The 18,797-nt window shown below is 46.0% G+C and overlaps 1 protein-coding gene across 1 annotated transcript in view; it reads right to left on the bottom strand.

Moving 5' to 3' along the window:
* PROS1 (protein S) overlaps positions 1-18,797 on the bottom strand; it is a 469,412-nt gene that overhangs the window by 51,978 nt on the left and 398,637 nt on the right. Inside the window, exon 14 of the mRNA XM_086934426.1 lies at positions 2,971-3,202. Coding sequence (XP_086790552.1) covers positions 2,971-3,202 — 232 coding nt within the window. The remainder of the gene's footprint in view (positions 1-2,970; positions 3,203-18,797) is intronic.

Raw genomic sequence — 18,797 nt, 5'->3', positions numbered from 1 at the left:
GAACAGCATAACCATAAAGGAGAGGTGCCAGCACATGATGAGAATTACATGGGGAAATAGAGGGTGACCACCTCACCTGAGTTTTGGGATCACAGTCCACAGATTCAGTTCTGTCCTAACTGTGATGGGCAAGGAACCTAGTATTATCACAAATGTTTCCACTGGTTTATTTCTTGGATGTTTCATCTAATATCTAGGCTCACGGGATACGACTCTAAAAGCTCTGTCTCTTCTTTTTCTGGAGTACAGGACTTCAGAGATGTTATATTTGAGCACATCATGATCTGGATAGAGGTAGCAGACAGTCTCATTCTTTTCATAGGCACAAAATAACACAAGAAATAAAGAGCATCTGATAAACAAGCACTCTTAAATCAGCACCTCCTCAACACTGATTGTTTAACTCTGAGGTCGCGTAAGCGGGCTGAGAAAGGCATACTCCTATGTTTTTACAATGGCGACGGCACGCTTCATCTTCAACAGTCCCTGCACTGTGCCAGTTGCACATTGCATTCCAAGCAGCGTGTTGCTTACCACAGTGGGATTGCCTGTTGGCAGCACTCATCTACCCCGAGGCAGCAGAGCAGTTCTTCAGCAATGCCACATTACATACAGAAATCCTGGTCATATTTGCAGAGGCCATTTTCCTTGACTTTATATCATTCCCAGGATCCTCAGATGGATGGCCTGTAACATGCTCTTCCATATCTAGTTCTCAAACCAATATTGCTACTTATTCCTATTCTGCTCTTTCCAATACTACTTCAGTATCCAAGATGCAGTAGCAATGAATGCTGGGATTACTTCCTATTTTGTCCCTGTAAAAGGGACTTTGCATTAATCATCCTTGTGCTGCAATGCTTTCAGAACTATCTTACATCATGTTCATCACCCTCTTCCAAGTAATTTTGCCCCGGGAATTTTCTTTTATGCATTTTCATTGTGCTTCAGTTGGAAGTCATTACTTGTTATACTGCCCTTGGTTTCTTCTCACCCTCTTTTCAAGATTCCAGTTTTCATCACTCGGGTTCCTCCTCAGTCCAGTTTTCTGTGAGAAGTATTCAGCTGCAATTCAAGACCTCACCACCCTGATTCTTCATCAGGAGTTCTTTTTATGCTCATGCTTTTTCCTCCTTGGGGCACTAGTTGTCCGACGCTTGCATAGCATCAGCAGCTTCATGGCTACTGGAAGGGATCGACCTTTCTTCTGGCCATCTCAAGTATAGAAGAGAAATCACCTTCAAACCTGGTCATTGACAGATTGATGAGTGTCTCTCTCACCAGGTCACGACTGCCATGAAGTGGGGATAGAGTCAATTTAAATCAGGTTGCAAGCATGCTATCTTTTTAATTAGACAGCACATGAATGGGATGCTTGAATTAATCTGAGCCACTAATAACGTTCTTTGCACTTTTCTGTCCCTGTTGTTTACCTTATGTGAGCCACTATCAACAGGGACTATTCAAGTAAAACCAGGCCTTGGCCCTGCCCCTAAAGGGGCAGTTCAGTCTGAACTGCTAGACCAAGTCCACTCAACACGAACATATAGAACTCCAGACCAACCTCAATATTTAATTAGGCTCGAGAAGCATGTAATACCTTTGAATAATGGGTTATGGAATATGACAATATACATTTTGGGGGGGTGGAGCAGGTGTGCATGCTCTTCTTTGGATTGTCAAGGAGATTGGATATCCTCACTTTTATTTAAATAGTATTCACCCTGACATTGTTTCTGTTAAAGGTTTTTAAATTTTAAATTGGCAATTTCAGGCTAAAATGCCTCATGTTCAACATCCATAAATTAGGGATTATTAATAAGATTCAATTACGGATTTTAAAAAGGAGAAACCATCTTTCGTTTCAGCAAAGAATATGAAGCATACTTTCCAAATGCTTATGGGTTGGCCCTTTTGCTGTGTGAGATTTTATTGGCAGGCTCCAAGCAACGGTAACAGAAAACTGATCCAAATAGGTCTCCAATGGTTGAGCTGGTTCCGAAATTATCACTCATAAATAGGTTAATAAACCTGGATGCCCATTTGGCAATCATATACGTATGAGCCCATGCTAGGAGGTTCTGCCCTCTTGATTGAGATTCAAGTGGCAATTGTTGCCAGGACAACAGTACAGCAAACCTAAATTTATCAAATTCCTAGCTAACTAGACTGCCCAAGAATATGATGAACAGTTTGGAAAATATTCGAATGGAGGCAGATACAGCATTCACCAGAGCTGATAACTGGTTCTTTTTTTTTTTAAATTAAAGAGATTAGCCATATTGCGTCAAAGCATTCATGAACCAGTTGTCTATTATCATAAAAATCATTGTACACTAAACAGAAAGTTGAGATTACCAAATAAATTATTGAGCTCTACATTCACTAAATTGTAAAACAAAGCTATAGGTGGTGTGATGTTTTTCACTAGCTGTGGCGATCATTTTTGTAACCACCACCTGGCTCATCTGAAAACGGTATCTAACTTACTTAACTTAGGACAGCAAATCAGTGGCATAACATTAGCCCCTGCAGCTCCTGTGGTGTTGGGGTAGGCACAAGCTCCATGGGGCCCATTCAGCACAGTACACTCACTGGGTCTGGGACCAAAGTGGTGGGGGGTGCTCCATGTACTTTGCAGTGGGGCCCCCTCAAGCTTCATTACGACACTGCAACAAATCAAGAGCATACTCCGGAAGTACTCAATGGTTATTACTTGAGGCACATATGGATGTCCATTAATTGGCAAAACACTTTATAAATTATAGGTCGAAGTACACAAAAGAGATTAAGTGTGTCCGAGTAACAGGACATGTCTGAGGGTTTCCAAATCAGCTACTTTGAAAGCAGATATGCTCATCACTACGCCACCGATGCTCACTAATACTTGAGGTTTTCAAGGTTTCATTTTGAAGAACCTCATTTTACAGTGTCTGACTTTTCTTATGTAAAACATGTACAATCACCCACCTGGAAGTCCTCCTAGATAGGTAACAACCTGGCCACTCATTGCTGTGCTCAGGATAGAAAGTTGCTGCTCCAACTCTGCTTTCTCAGAATATGTAATATCTGTATAAGAATCAGCAATCAACTCCAGAAACTGCTTACTCACTTTCAGCCACAATTGCACATTTTTGTTAGTACACAGCCTCTTGGATGTTAGCTTTGCAACTGTGACATTTTCAATAGTCACAAAGATATGCTGTAGAAAAGAGGACAAAAAGAAAGAGCTCTCATACATATTGTCAGTAAACATTATTTTTTTGCACTTTTAACACATTTAAGTCAACTATAATAGTACAGTAATATTTTCAGAAGCAAAAATATCTTAAATCTTTACTTAATAACAAAACCAAGATATTTAATATTTCAGCTAAAACCTACCCAAATTTGGCCATTGCCAGATGAGACCACCCCTGTAACAATTTTGAACATTTCAACAAGGTACTGAATTTTTCTAGAAATTTGTTTTACCCAAACAACTATTCTAGTCAGTTGTCTCTCTGAAAAGAAGGCTCTAATTGGTAAATCTCATGGATATCGTGTTAAGCTAGTATATAAACACAAGCCTGGGTAAAACAGCACGTTTATTGAAACAAAATCACTGATAATTTTTGAAAATGCCATGAAATCTAGGTATTACATCCACTATTTATCAATTATTTTGACTAGATGAATGCGATAAAAATAAAGCGTTGTGCTGCAAGATCAAACGTGTGCACTGTAGATGATTGTAGCATGTTAACATTAAGGACTAAAAGTCGATTTGTGTTTTTTGTGCAAGCTTCTGACTCTTAATTCCTGTTTTTGTTATTTCTGCTTATCAAATCTATAATGTTTCCATCAACTTTGGATCGATTATATTCTTACAGTCACAAATAATGCAACCTTTTTACCAGTGCTTAATTTGAGCTGGTGATTTCCGGGACGCAGCACCATCACTTAAAGGTCAACACCAGCACTACGACAGTCTGCCACATGGTGGTGCAGTCAAAATTAGAGATAAACACAACAACAATTCTTCATTAACTCACTATACATTAAAAATGACTAATACCGGTTATCCAAGCCTTCCTTATAGCTTTGGGGACCTGGAATAGTATTGTCACACTTGTAGGGTAAGTAGTTGTGTTGTTGGTGCTGTCATTGGAGGAGTTGACAGGGGCAATGGGTGGGTGGTGAAATCCGCAGTGGCCTACTATTTTTTTTTTTTTTTTTTTTACAAATTAAGCACTGCTCTTCATGTCTAAAGAAAACCTCATTATTAAAGGACGTACCTAAAAACCATCAAGTGCCGCTGATAAGCCTCAGGAAATATATATATATATATATATATATATATATATATATATATATATATATATATATATATATATATATATATATATATATATATATATATATATATATATATATATATATATATATATATATATATATATATGTTGCCGAAAACTCCTTGCAGCTGCTTCGTATCTTCGCAGAACAGAAAGAGCACGAATCACCAAGCTTGCTGAAATGCCTTCACTTTATTTGCATTCAGTTACAGGTAAATGCTGGCAGCCATGACGTGTTTCGTCCCTACTAGGGGGACTTGATCACATGACGCCTTACTACCAATTACCTTTGTTTATATAGGTTATCACTCTTTTTTCTGTTTTTACTTTTTTCTTTTTTTCTTTTCTTTTGAACCAACAATTGTTTTCTCATTGGCTGTACCTATATCATGTGACATTTTTAAAGTGCTAGAAGTAATGTGCAAATATGCGGTCCTATAAACTCTCGATCAAAATTTCATTTTCAATCTTTGGTTTTAAACATAAAATTGTCTGTTTGGGTTAAAATCATTTTCTCTTTTTGCATCAATGCGCTCAATAGGATGACAACAGTTAAAAGTTAAAAACATGCAATTCATATGTAATTCACGACAAACTGTTGTTTGCTAGGATTTCATTCTTAATGCATGATTTGTGCAGGTAATTCCTTCATGGGTAGGTTATATATATATATATATCCAAACCTTCACCTTGGTATTACCCCAGGGAAGACGACGCCATGTGGTGATCAAATATGCTTTATTGTCGGTTTTTCAACGCGTTTCGCCTGAACCAGCAGGCTTGTTCGTGAACAGGCCTGCTGGTACAGGCGAAACACGTTGAAAAACCGACAATAAAGTATATTTGATCACCACATGGCGTCGTCTTCCCTGGGGTAATACCAAGGTGGAGGTTTGGAGATTATACCGGAGTACCCTCGAGTAACCGGTGCTGGCGACGCGCCCTCTGGTTTGGTGGCGGTTTCTCGAGCAAAGGAGAAAGATATATATATATATATATATATATATATATATATACATATTGCACATACATACATGTGTTGGGGCTCGGTATTAATTACACTTGCAGATTTTACCCTTCAATTGTTAGGTCACATTATAAACCCACTTTTATATAAAGCCAAAGGGAATCTTATTTACCTGCATTTGCCATAGGTACTTAAAATTCAAATGTAAGCATTTGATAACACAGTGTGCATTAGAACAAAACAACGTAAGAACACCATTTCTAACCAAGATTATAGATCTCCTTTAAAGACAAATTATGGGGGCGTGGCCAATATGGCGTCACTGTAGGACGCAAATATCGGAGCTCCCGTCTGCCGTCCACCGAAATAGCGCCTATTAGCAGCTGAGTGCCCCGCCGACCACCGCGATCCAAGGCGGAGTATGCCCCGAAGCTACTGTGGCCCAGTCGGCGCCTGGAGCCCCGCCGCTTGCTTGCAGAGCGCGCTGGAGGCGGCCGGCTGCCGGGATCCGGAACAGGCCTCACAGACAGGGGGAGACAGTGAAAAGGCCTGCCGAGGCCGGCGGCTGGCGAGCGGGCCTCGCGGTCACGCGAGCACCGAGGCGCTGCGAGCCTGCGACTGTGCTGCATCCAGCGGACAGAGAGTGGCCCCCCCCCTGAGGGTCGGACCGAGTGGGAGTACTCGCCGTGACCACCGACTGCAGCGGCGGCCGGGGAGGAGCCGGCCTGATCGCCGCTACTGCTCGCCTTCGAGGAGGCTCTCCATGCCCGTGGGAGCGGCCTGACCCGGCGGCCCTGGACGCCTGGGGAGGAGCAGAGAAGAGAGCGCCCGGTGCGGGGGTGACTGAGGCTTGGGAGCAGCGCTTGGCCTTTGACGGCGGCCCCGAGGGGGGCTGCCCATCGTCCATCGCCCCAGGCCCGGGAGCGGACAGAGCGGGGGACCCAGGGGAGCTGGGGCCGTCCCTGGGGCCCAGTGAAGGAGCACACTGCGGCGGGCTGGAGCAAGGCCCTGGCGGATCGACTGCCCATGACCAGCCAATACCAGACAGACGAGGGGAGGCAGGTGGACGGCTGGGCCCTTCGGTGGCCGAGTGCTGTGAGGTGAGGAGTGTGGGGACAGCGCCTGGGGCCCAGAGACTTTCTGAGAGGCAGCTGCCGCAGCGAGGGCCCGAGAAGGCGACGCACGACTGTGGTGCTGGTCCGAGCAGGGGACTCGGAGCTGGAGGCGCGACTGGCAGCAGCTGTGGGGTGTCATTAGGAGCGACTGGCAGAGCTTGAGCACCCCGGGTGTAGCTCCCGCGCGAGGAGCCAGGAGCAGGTGGACGAAGTACTTCCTGACCGCTCCTTGGTCCGCGCTCGGAGCCGACAGCACCCCCGGAGAGCGGCGGAGGACCCGAGTGGTGAGAGCGTGGTGCTTCCTTGTGGACTGTGGTGGGGGAGACCTCCCGTGGGTCTGGACCGGACCGGCTGCTGGTTGCATGGTTTGAGGTGAAGGCAGTGGAGCAGTTGTTATCCCGCTCCTGCACGTGCGCTGGCGACCTGATTACCCCGCATTGATTATGTCCACAGCCAGGACGCGGAAGCAGAAGTCAGTCAAAGAACTTTTCGAACAGTCCTCCTCCGCCACCAAAGCCCTGAATCCAGTGGCCGCCATGACGACTACAGCACCCCGCGCGGAGGTGGGAGAAGCCCCCATCAAAAAATCCTTTATTGAGTCACTTTTCAACACCCTCCGGTCTGACATACAATCGGTCAAAACTGAGCTGGCCGCGGAAATGAGAGAGATCCGTAGGGACATGGATAGTGTGAGGGAGCGGGTGTCCACGCTGGAGGGACGGAGTGATGCGGCGACGTCGGAGATAAACACTCTGCAGCAGGAGGTGATACGTCTGCAAGATCAGCACCTCGACATGCAGGTCCACCTCGAGGACCTTGACAACAGGTCCTGCAGACATAATATCAGGATCCGGGGGTGAAGGCCCCGAATGAGACCAGGGATCTCTTTGCCTTTACTGAGGGCCTGTTCCGGCACATCCTGGGTGCCCCGGAGGACTCCCCACTTGTCCTAGACAGAGCACATAGGGCCGGCCCGCCGCGCTCCCCAAATGCCCCACCGGCGGACATTCCGGTCTGCCTACAAGACTTTAAAACGAAGGAAGCGATTCTGGCCAAGGCTCATACAATGCACCCAATATCCTATCGAGGCACCTCTCCAGTGCTGTACCAAGATGTTTCCCTAATCACGCTGCAGCGCAGATGGCAGTTCCGCCCGGTCACGGAGCATCTCCGACAGCAGAGCTTCACATACTCATGGGGTCATCCATTTCGGCTCATCTTTCACTTCCGGGACTAGCTGCACCAGATGCGCTCCTTTACTGAGACTTGTCAACTGCTGGGCCTAGCGGTGCCCCGGGATGGCGATGAACAGCAGGACCGCAACTCGGAGCCTGAGACTTCACCGTGGGGTTGGCAGAAACCCCGAAGGAGGCGTAGATTTCGGAGGCCGACTCAACGCGCCATAGAGCAGGGACAACAAGCACCTCTGACCGTCGTCGCTGACGCCCTAGCAGGGCACACCTCGGATGTGGAATGAATAAGTACTGTGGGGCCTTCATATTGTCCTCTGGTTGGGGGCTGGCTGATCCGCGGTGGATGGCGGGCGGTTCCGGACAGCCATTCTTGACCGCATTCTGTACCCCACTTTGACGGCATCCCGGGGTTCCGGGAACGGCGAACATTATGATGGATTTTATGCTTTCCTGATTGGTTTGGTTATTTTGTTCTCAGTTTTGTATTAAGACTTGGTTGTGGGGTTTGGGGGGTTTTATTTTTGGGTAGGGGTTCCTTGTCCACTTTCCCTTGGCCCTTTCCCCTGGCGCCTCCGTCTTGATCCCGAGATATGGTCCCCTTTTCCCGAGCACGCAATTTGGGTTGGTGGATATGGCTCCCGGGCCGCCTCTTCCCCCACTCATGACGGGTGACACACTCCAGGTCCTGACCATCAATGTAAAGGGTCTGAATAACCTGATTAAACGGAGGGCAGTGCTGAATTACCTTGAACACTCCAAGGTAGATATCTGTCTCCTTCAGGAGACACATCTCCTCACTAAAGACCATCACAGGATGCAATCCAAACATTTCCCCACACAGCTGTTCTCATCCAGTACTTCTAAAACAGCGGGAGTGGCTATTTTGGTTTCCCGCTCTTTTCCCGGTAGGGTGGTTCAGAGGGAGGCAGGGATTACAGGTTGCCTTCTTGTGTACCAATTGTCCCTGGGAGACACGACCCTGGTTATTGGCTCCGTTTACGTTCCCAATGAGGGGCAAATCAAGTTTTTGCGTACTGCCCTGAGCGAGGCGTCAGCTGTGTCGGCCCGCCACTTGCTGATTGGGGGGACCTTAACCTAGTTTTCGATAATGATTTAGATTGCTCTTGCCAGCGGAGGACACAGGTCGGGGTCCTCCTGGCTGCGGATCACACAAGCATGAGAGACCTGGGGCTTTTTGACATGTGGTGCCATTTTCACCCACACTCTCGCAGCTACACCTTCTTTTCAGGTGCCACAAGACTTACGCCCGGCTCGATTATTTCCTTTGTTCCACCTCCCTTCAAGCTTCTGGCACTGCTGCTGAAATTTTGACAGCGTCCCTATCTGACCACTCCCCGGTCGTGGCTACATTCCGTTTCCCGCGCTCTTCCCGCTCCTCGAGACAGTGGCGCCTCCGGGATACCATGTTACATCAACATTCGGTAGTCGGGCAGATTCAGAAAGCGATATCTAACTTCCTATCCCACAACGCCAACGCTGACACTTCCTTGGCAGTTCAGTGGATGGCTTTAAAGGCGGTGTTACGAGGCGACTTAATCGCCATTTCTTCTTCCTAGAACCGGGAACGAAACTTGAAAAGAGCGGAACTCCCGCAGAAAGTGAGAGAGCTTGAGCAGTTGCACCAGCGTACCGGGGCTCATCGTGCATGGCGGCAGTTATGCACTGAGCGGAAACACCTGGCAGTGATAGATCAGGACAGGGCTGAATATGCGGCCCCCCGCCTCCGCCATTCCTTTTATACTGGGGGTGATAAGTGCGGTCGCATCCTAGCCAACAAACTGAGGGAGAAAAGGCAACAGCAGAGAGTGCAGGGCATCCGCGAGGCTGGAGGTGGAACGGTCACGGATGATGCCGCCATCGCGGAAAGGTTTAGGGATTTCTACGCGGAGCTATACAAGGGAGATAGCTTGGACGTTCACTGTAGCGCAGAATATCTCGCGGCGGCCAGGATGCCCACCCTTAATGACTCACAGGCCGCCTTCCTTGACAGGCCCATTCAAACAGAGGAGGTTATTTCAGCGATCTCCCGCCTTAAGCTGGGTAAGTCGCCTGGCCCAGATGGCTACACGGCCGCTTTTCAATTAGCCCCTATCCTAACAAACCTTTTCAACACATTCGAGCACGCGGGCACTATCCCGGGGGAGATGTCGGAGGCAGAGGTAGTGGTCATCCCAAAGCCGGGAAAGGACGCGTCGACCTGTGAAAAATATCGACCTATATCCCTTCTGAATATAGACCTTAAATTGTACGCGAGTATTCTGGCGACCCGGCTGACCCCATATATGGCTCGATTCAGAAAAGGGGGTGGTGATGGACAGAGTATCTGAATTAAACAGAACACTCGTACCCAGTCAAGAGATCAGGGCTTGATCCATCACCGTTTTTTAGCTCACTGCACCATCCCAGCTCAGAACCTGGCTACATGCAAATTAGTCTGTCCCTGGCCCAGTGCATCATGGGAACAGGGCAGACCAAACTACCAAGCCAATTCTTTTACGGGAAAGGAAACAAGCTTCCGGGGACCGGTTTCTGGCATTACAGCCGTCTTCGGCCCGGCTTGCTTGAATCCTGATGGTGCAGTGAGCAAGGGACTCATGTCTGAGCATACCCTTACACACTTATGGTGGACAAAACGATTCAGAAAAGGGGGTGGTGATGAACAGAGTATCTGAATTAAACAGAACACTTGTACCCAGTCAAGAGATCAGGGCTTGATCCATCACCGTTTTTCAGCTCACTGCACCATCTCAGCTCAGAACCTGGCTACATGCAAATTAGTCTGTCCCTGGCCCAGTGCATCAAGGGAACAGGGCAGACCAACCTACCAAGCCAATTCTTTTACTGGAAAGGAAACAAGCTTCCGGGGTCCGGTTTCTGGCATTACAGCCGTCTTCGGCCCAGCTTGCTTGAATCTTGATGGTGCAGTGAGCAAGGGACTCATGTCTGAGCATACCCTTCCACGCTTATGGTGGACAAAACGATTTAGAAAAGGGGGTGGTGATGGACAGAGTATATGGCTCAGCTGGTTGAGCCCGATCAAGCGGGATTCATTACACAGAGGCAGACCAGTGACAACACCAAACGTGTCCTCCATTTAATAGAGAAGGCATCCCGCACTCAGGGCGAATTCATGCTCTTGGCTATAGACGCCAAAAAGGCCTTTGATAGGGTACACTGGCCCTATCTAGAAATGGTTATGATGGCTGCCGGGTTTTGGGAGAAACTCAGGACCCGAATACTCAATTGCTACCGGCTACCCATGGCGACGGTTAGAGTGAATGGTTGCTCCTCCTCAAGCTTCCCTATCGGCAGGGGCACCCGGCAGGGCTGCCCCCTGTCGCCCCTCCTCTTCGCGCTCTATATAGAGCCCCTCGCTCTTCGAATCCGGAAACACCCTCTTATTAGCGGAATTAAGTTTGGCAGTGATGTCCACACTATTAGTCTATATACGGATGACATTCTTCTCTCCTTGTCGGAGCCTATTACGGCTCTCCGTGCCCTTCTAATTGAACTGGACGCGTTCACAAGGGGCTCCGGGTTTAAGATCAAGGTGGAAAAATCTATGGCGCTGCATCTCTCCCTCTCCGAGCAGACATTGGCCTTTTTGAGAGAGGAGTTTCCATTGCACTGGGCGTCCTCGACAATCCCCTTCTTGGGCGTTCACTTGGCACCGACTCTCCGGGGGGTGGTGGACACTAACTGCTCTCTCCTCCGCACGCGCATCCGCACGGAGCTTCGACGATGGAAGCACTGCATGCTGTCGTGGTCGGGGAGGATTGCGGCCGTCAAAATGACGATCCTCCCGCAAGTTTTGTACCGTTTCCAGACTCTCCCTCCCGGCCCCCAGCGGGTTGGATTCAACAGACCCAGGCGGAGCTCTCGTGCTTCATCTGGAACGGTCGTAAACCTCGGTTCCGACACCAGATTGCGATTCTGCCACCTGAGCAGGGTGGGGTAGGGGTGCCCGACCTCCAAACCTACTTTCATGCTGCCCAACTGCGCTATCTGGTGGAATGGCATAAGTTGGAGTCCGAGAAGCATTGGCTTTTCCAGGATCAGGCGGTGGCGGGCAGACCCTTACAGAGCATTCCCTTCCTACGTAAGTTGCACCGCCCTCCTAACTTGTATGTTTCTGACATCACCGTTACCATCCTGAAAGCATGGGATAACACTGCCGTCTCGGCGAAGCTTACCACCTTTCCTTTTCCAATGACTCCGCTATTTGACAACCCGGATTTCTCTCCGGGTATGGACGCCTGTGCCTTTCAGGCATGGCGAGTCTCCCCCTGTAGATCGGTAGGGCACCTTTATGACCTGAATGGTATCATCCCCTTTCCACAGATCAGGGAACACTACAACATTCCGGAAAAGAGCCGCCTGGAGTACTTGCAGCTCTGCCATTGGGCCTTGCACCCCTCTGTCAGACCGCAGTTACAGCGTTTCCTGTCCCCCTACGAAAAATGGCTAATTGCCCGTACCTCAGACAAAATTTTTTATCTCTGACCTGTATAAGCAACTGCTTGAGCATACCACACATACCTATAATGCGGGGTGAGTAAGATTGGAGCAGGATCTGGGGAGGCCACTTACACACAAGGAGTGGGAAGGCATCTACTACAGGGCACAACACTCTGCTTACCATGCAGGTCTCAAGGAAACACTAACAAAAGTCGCAACATATTGGTACTATACTCCTGAGCGCCTGCACCAGTTCGACTCGCGCAGGAGCGATCTTTGCTGGAGAGGGTGTGGGGAGGTGGGCACTCTGGTGCATATTCTGTGGGGCTGCAGTCGCCTGCAGCCCTACTGGAAGCAGGTATTGGATGAAGTAGATCTACACCTTGACACACAGCTTCCACACTTACCCTCCTACATCCTACTTGGGTTGCCCAATCCCCTGACTTACCCTCTTAAATCCCGGAGAGGCAGGATGATCGCCATCGCCCTTGGGGCAGCTACACAAAACATCCTGGCTCTTTGGCGGTCTGATCAACTCCCCTCACTCACGGGCTGGCTCCAAAGAATTTGGATGGTGCTGGGCATGGAGAAACTCACGTTGACTTTGGCTGGTAGAGGGTCGGAATTCCCCGAGTTATGGCGACCATTCTTGACACTATTGACACCGGAGTTCAGGGAACTAACGTGCCCCCGCTATTTACGCTTGCTGCGCCTCCCTGACACTCCGATTCTCACTGTAGCTCCCAGGAAAGCCCGAGGACCTCGCTGCTGACCATTACACTCATTCTCCCCTTTTTGTTTTCCTTCCCCTGATTTCCTAGTGGACGAGGGGTGGGTGGGTTAGGGAGGGAGGGGGCGGGCGGGGGTGGGGTTGGGTTGGGGAGGGGGTTCTGGGGGGGAGGGGGTTTCTTCTTAAAGGTTGCTATTGCATCTCGTTGGCGGACTCGCTCCATGTTTTTTGTCGCTGGCAACGCTAAATTAGATACTTGTTATTGTCTCGCTTACTGTACAGGAGCTGAGGGTCTTGAATATCTGTCTGCTATATTTTCAATAAAAAGATTTAAACCATAAAGACAAATTATGATCCTTGTATCATAAATAATCTCTAGGGCCATTTCAGTAATTGGAATGCATTTGGCAGGTATCGGTTTTTGCAAGAAAAAAAAAACAATTGCGCAAATTCGTTCCAGTCCAAGGGCCCACCTTTTGTCATGTTGATTGCGAAAGCTGGGTTCTTCTCCGTTTATTATTGCTCGTCCACTATTCATACTGACTTTCAAATAGCGAACCTTGATGTTCAAAGGTAAGCACATTTAGGCATAGTCCCAATGTATTTCTCATTGCTAAAGCCCTCATATTCAAATCAATTTAAATGCCTCAAAAGTCTAATCGGAGTCTTTGAAACAGCAAAATAGCAACAAAACCCAAATTGTGATTCAGTAACACACTATGCAATTTGGGTTTGCGCATGGAAAATACTAATCACTATTTGGGAAGGGGGTGTAGAGGGCCCACTGCCTACTACTAAACAAATGGTTGTAAAAATGTTCATTTTTTGTTTTTATTTTAAACGCATCCCATTTAGCTTTTAAAAAGACAGGCTTTATTTTAAAAAGATAGTTTTACTTAAAAGTAATCACAGACATGGTGATCTGCGGACACAAGCCGGCCACCATGCCTGTGACGCTAGCCAATCATAGTGAGTCCCAATTTGCGATCTACCGCATGGATTTTAATGATGTAGGTCAAATTGGGACCCACTCCGATTTAGTATTTTGTGAGCCAACCTAATAATACCCAAGTAATTTTGTAAAATACCAATGCATTAGGTAAAAGTTGGTGCGCAAATGGCACCCACTTCTACCAAATCAATCATAACCCATTCCAAATAAGTATTCACAAATAAATATTTATTGCAATTTAAGATTGCATATTTGGAATATTAGTATATGAGGCCTTAGATTAATTCAAATTAGATGGTGGCTTTTTCCTGGCAGCATTTAGGGGATAATTTGGCTTTAATATGACCCCTTCTTCTATCCATATTTACAGGTATCCGCACGAGAACTAAGGCCCTAATTATGATGTGGTTCAAAACGGCTCCGACCATTGGTCGGAGCCATTCTGACTGCATCGTAATTTACCGGTCGGATTCCTTTCTGACCGACCCATTATGATGGAGTTAGTCGGAAAGGAATGCGACTGGTCATTATGACTGGCTTCCGACTGGCTCAGAGAGCCCGTCAGCCAGTCAGGATGCGGCCAGTAATCCCAAGGGTGGCTCTTTTCGCAGTTGGGATTACAATGTTAGGTGGAGACAGTCTTTCTGTGCCGGCCTTCCTGACACAGAAAGGCCATCAGAACTCGACTTTGGAGGCCTCCAGCAGGGCCCCCTTTGGTGCGCAGCCTCCGATTGGAGGCTGATGGTGCACATTGATCCCTGCATATTGTGGCAGGCACCTCGAGGGGCCTGCCACTGGGTGCAGGGATGAACTGCACCTCACATTTTTACAATGGAAGTATGCATTCCAGTCGTAATGTTTGATCTTATTGAAAAGTATAGGAGTGCGACCAAACAGTGTTTAGTTGCATCCTAATTAATCGGTTCGGACCTCTGACAGGGTGTTGATCGGTCCCTTGGCCGAGACAATGTCAGACGGAGGAATCTCTGCCAGACATCGTAATGAGGCCCTAAATCTTTCTTAAGACAGGGTCACTGTCTGCCTATTATTGCAGTGAGTAATGATGTAGTTCCAAAACCTGCAAAATATGTTACCTCAAATGAAGCATGAGCCCTGAATTCCAGAGTTTTCAAACCAAGTATAGATACATGTTTGTTTCCACGGATTTGAGCTTGATTAGGCAATTAGTGGTTTACACATAGTTAATCCTCCGTTAACAGCTGACAAATTAAAAACAGCCACTACAACAATGACAACTCTTCATTTGATCTTTGTCCAGGTCCTTATACGAATCACAGTAGAAGTGTTCCCCATTCCCCAACACTTAATTCTCCTCATCTGCTATGCTATTTATCATGAAGTTCCTTTCCTGTGGATTATTTCTGCTCAGAAAGGCATCCCTTTTAAACTGTCTTTGTCCATTCCTTTGATGACTTGGTTTTGCTGTGCTGCTCAGCTGAGCTGCACATGGGCTGCAGCGACCAGAAACTAGGCCCCTGAAAGAAGAGTGACTGCTAATTTTTTCTTTTGTTAAGGAAGCTTCTAAGATTGGGGTCTCTCTACACAGGTTATCAGTAGTTTCCTGTCTAGGAAGGAGTCACATTCAAGCATATCTTGAGAACTGTGAGCTATTTAACCCTTTTATTCACTCTTCAAGCATAAGAAATGTGCTTAAATAATACTGGTTATCCTACTGGGACAGCCCTTGAGAAGGAAGTGGTTCTGTTTTTTACTACAATACTTGCCAATGAACTTCAAGACACTGGTTTATCTGATCTTGGTAGAATAAGTTGCGGCCTCAGGAGACAAACTTGGTTTGGTGGAGGCAGGAATCTAAAGTTGTCACAGTCTGATCTTGCATCTGATAGTAACAATTGCACAATTCCTTTAACAGCAGTGGTATAGCCAGTGACATACCTTTACTATTACTTTTCAATGATTCACACTCTTACTCTGGTCAAATTAATTCATAAAGGCCACCACTAAGTGCCTCCGAGGCTATAATGCCAACAGGTTGAACATTAATGTTAACACAAGGAGATGATGGACGGAGTGCGGAAACTTTTCAGACACTCACCCTCAGTCACAGATCTGGGTTGAATCCATCATCGTTCTTTGCTCACTGTGCCACTAGATTCAAGCTAGCCTGGCTGATGAAGGGTGACATACCCCGAAACTGGGCCAAGGATGCTTGTTTCCGGTTCAGGGACGACCTGGCTTGGCAGTTCGGTCTGGACTGTTCCCATGAGGCACAGGGTTAAGACTGATTTGCATATGGCTGGGTCCAAACTGGGGTGGCATAGTGGGCAAAAGAATTGTGGATTTAACCCAGATTTCTTGACTGGGGAAGAATGTTTGAATCATTCTGCATTCCGTCCATCATTTGTTGCAGTTACTCCTTTTGGTCAAGCACTATACTACTGCTTAACTAAATTGGCCCAATTGCCTGACTTGGAAATACTTTACAACATATTATATATTTACTGGTAATGATATACTTTAAACAAAATTTTACATATCCATGGGGATTAAACGGTCTTAGAATCTGGATGTTTTCCTCAACTATAACCACTAGTAATCAGGTTCAATCTTGCCTACAATGAACTTTCTACAATTGTATGATTGTACAATTGCTATGGGGGCTCCGATCCTCACCCCAACCCCACTCTGCCCACTCCCAACCAAAAAAATTTGAATAAACACCCCTGGCATGAACTTCCTCCACTAAACATGAATTTACCACATTTCTGATGATGGCAAATTTATCAGTTTTTTCGTTATAATACTCTGTATGGTTATTTCTTTGCCACTCTTAATGTTTTTATCGTCTATGCTCTCTCTCCATCTTCCCCTGCCTCCTCTCATAGACTAGTCTTCATTTTGCTGTTCTAGTGCGGAGTCATAGGTCGGATGTGGAGACTTGTCTCCTCCAGGTGATTTGCTTTTGCTGTCATCAGCATGAGTCTGCATGGCATGCCAAAAACTGCCAATATTTCTTACTAACACCACCTTCAGGTTACTCATAGCCAATGTCGGGCTGGCGTACATAACAATCTGACAATGTCCAAATGGCTGGTCTAATAGATGTGTGCGGGTAGTTGTTTTGTCTGTTTGTGGGCCTGTTTCACGGTCTGGTGGGTCGTTTTTACAGTTCCTTGATATTACCACATACATTCCCTGCAGCACGCACAAATGCATAGTCTCCCACAACCTGCAAAACACCAATACAGAGTGTCTTTGCAAGTTCAAAACTGCTGAGATTTGCATATGTAGGCAATTTTGTTAGCTATCTGATTCACGAAAGGGGCTACTTTTATTTTGATGCCAGTGCCAATTTTCAGTCCCGGTCCAACCTTGCTTACAGCTAATAGCAAGCAGCCTGAGCAACAGGAATGAAGATTGTGGACATTACGAGGACCAGAACAATAAATTAGGAACAAGGTAAATAGTGGACTAGGACTGACATCAGACAGTAATAAGTGTATCTAAATAAAAATTCTTGGTACAAAAATATATCTTTTTTATTTATTGTAATTCAATCATTGTTTAAAAAGCAATCATTTGTATCTGCTATATATATATGTGATATACAATCTACATATATGACATGCTATACATTTTAATTCATTCCAGTTTGCATTGCATTACAGTGGTTATAGATCCAACTGAACATTTTGATCTAAAACATGGCTAAAGGTTACAGGTTAGCCATGTTTTAGATCAAATTGTTCAGTTGGATCTATAACCACTGTAATGCAATGCAAACTGGAATTAATTAAAATGTATAGCATGTCATATATGTAGATTGTATATCACATATATATATATAGCAGATAAAAATGATTGCTTTTTAAACAATGATTGAATAACAAATAAAAAATATATATTTTTGTACCAAGAATTTTTATTTAGATACACTTATTACTGTCTGATGTCAGTCCCAGTCCACTATTTACCTTGTTCCTAATTTATTGTTCTTTCAACTGATTTGTTTATCCCGAATTAGGAACTATAGTCTGGGGTACCCCCAATTTCTTGCAAACATTACGAGGACCAGAAACTAGTGCCGGAGTAGGCCAATAGGTAACTTACCACAGGTCTTAATGGGAGGTTTGGAATTGTAGTAACCTAGCTCCATAGCATGAGTAAGGGATCAGCACTATGTTGAAGCAGAGAGGAGTTATGTTTAGGTCTCCAGTGGCAACTGTCTCAAGCTTTCTTTCAGGAGTATGAAAACACTTAGTAGCTTTGTAGAATTATACACCGAGAGTATGTGGCATACAACCCATAATTTTGCAAAAATAATGTATATGTGTATTTATGTGTGTGATATTTGTACAGCATGAACATCGCAGAAAGGAAGCATAGGGATGTACAGGTCCAACAACAAGGATACTGGTAATGACTGCTTGGAGAGGAAGCAGGGTTCAGAGAATGGGCGTGGACTGTTACTGCATTATGATGTAGTGCTCTTTAAAGAAGTGTATATTACCCTTCTTCTAAACCCCAGGAGGGTTGGGGCACTTCTCATGGATATGTGGATTTCGTTCCCGATTACAGGCTGTATGAATGGAGACTGACTTAAGTTTTCTTTCATCCTTGTTTTTTTTTCTTTCTTGCACTTCTTCATGAAAATACACTTATGAGAGTATTTTATTTAGTTTGACATTAAAAAGCATTCGTTCCTTGAGATGTACAATTTGTTTACTTTCCTTACAATATAAAGTATGCCATATTCATCAACTCTCTCCAGGTATTAATACGCAACACTGTGCTCCCAAGTGCGGTATTTTTCTTTTCCCATTGCTCCTTTAAACTAAAGTTTCTTCTTAGGACTTCTCAATTCAGCATACCAATCAGGCATTAACTGATTTTAACATACTCTGCTTTACAGGGATCACTACACACTCCTCTTCGGAAAATCAACAATTTTCTCCTAGAATGTCCATCATACATTAATGGAGTAAGAAGCTCATAGAATACGGTGCAGGCAGTAATGCTCATGTGATGCTTAACCTCTAGCA

The sequence above is a fragment of the Lissotriton vulgaris genome, chromosome 8, assembly GCF_964263255.1.
Source record: "Lissotriton vulgaris chromosome 8, aLisVul1.2, whole genome shotgun sequence".
NCBI classification, from domain to species: Eukaryota; Metazoa; Chordata; class Amphibia; order Caudata; family Salamandridae; genus Lissotriton; species Lissotriton vulgaris.
The sequence above is the reverse complement of the archived record's forward strand: the minus strand, read 5'-3'. Positions and strand labels throughout refer to the sequence as shown.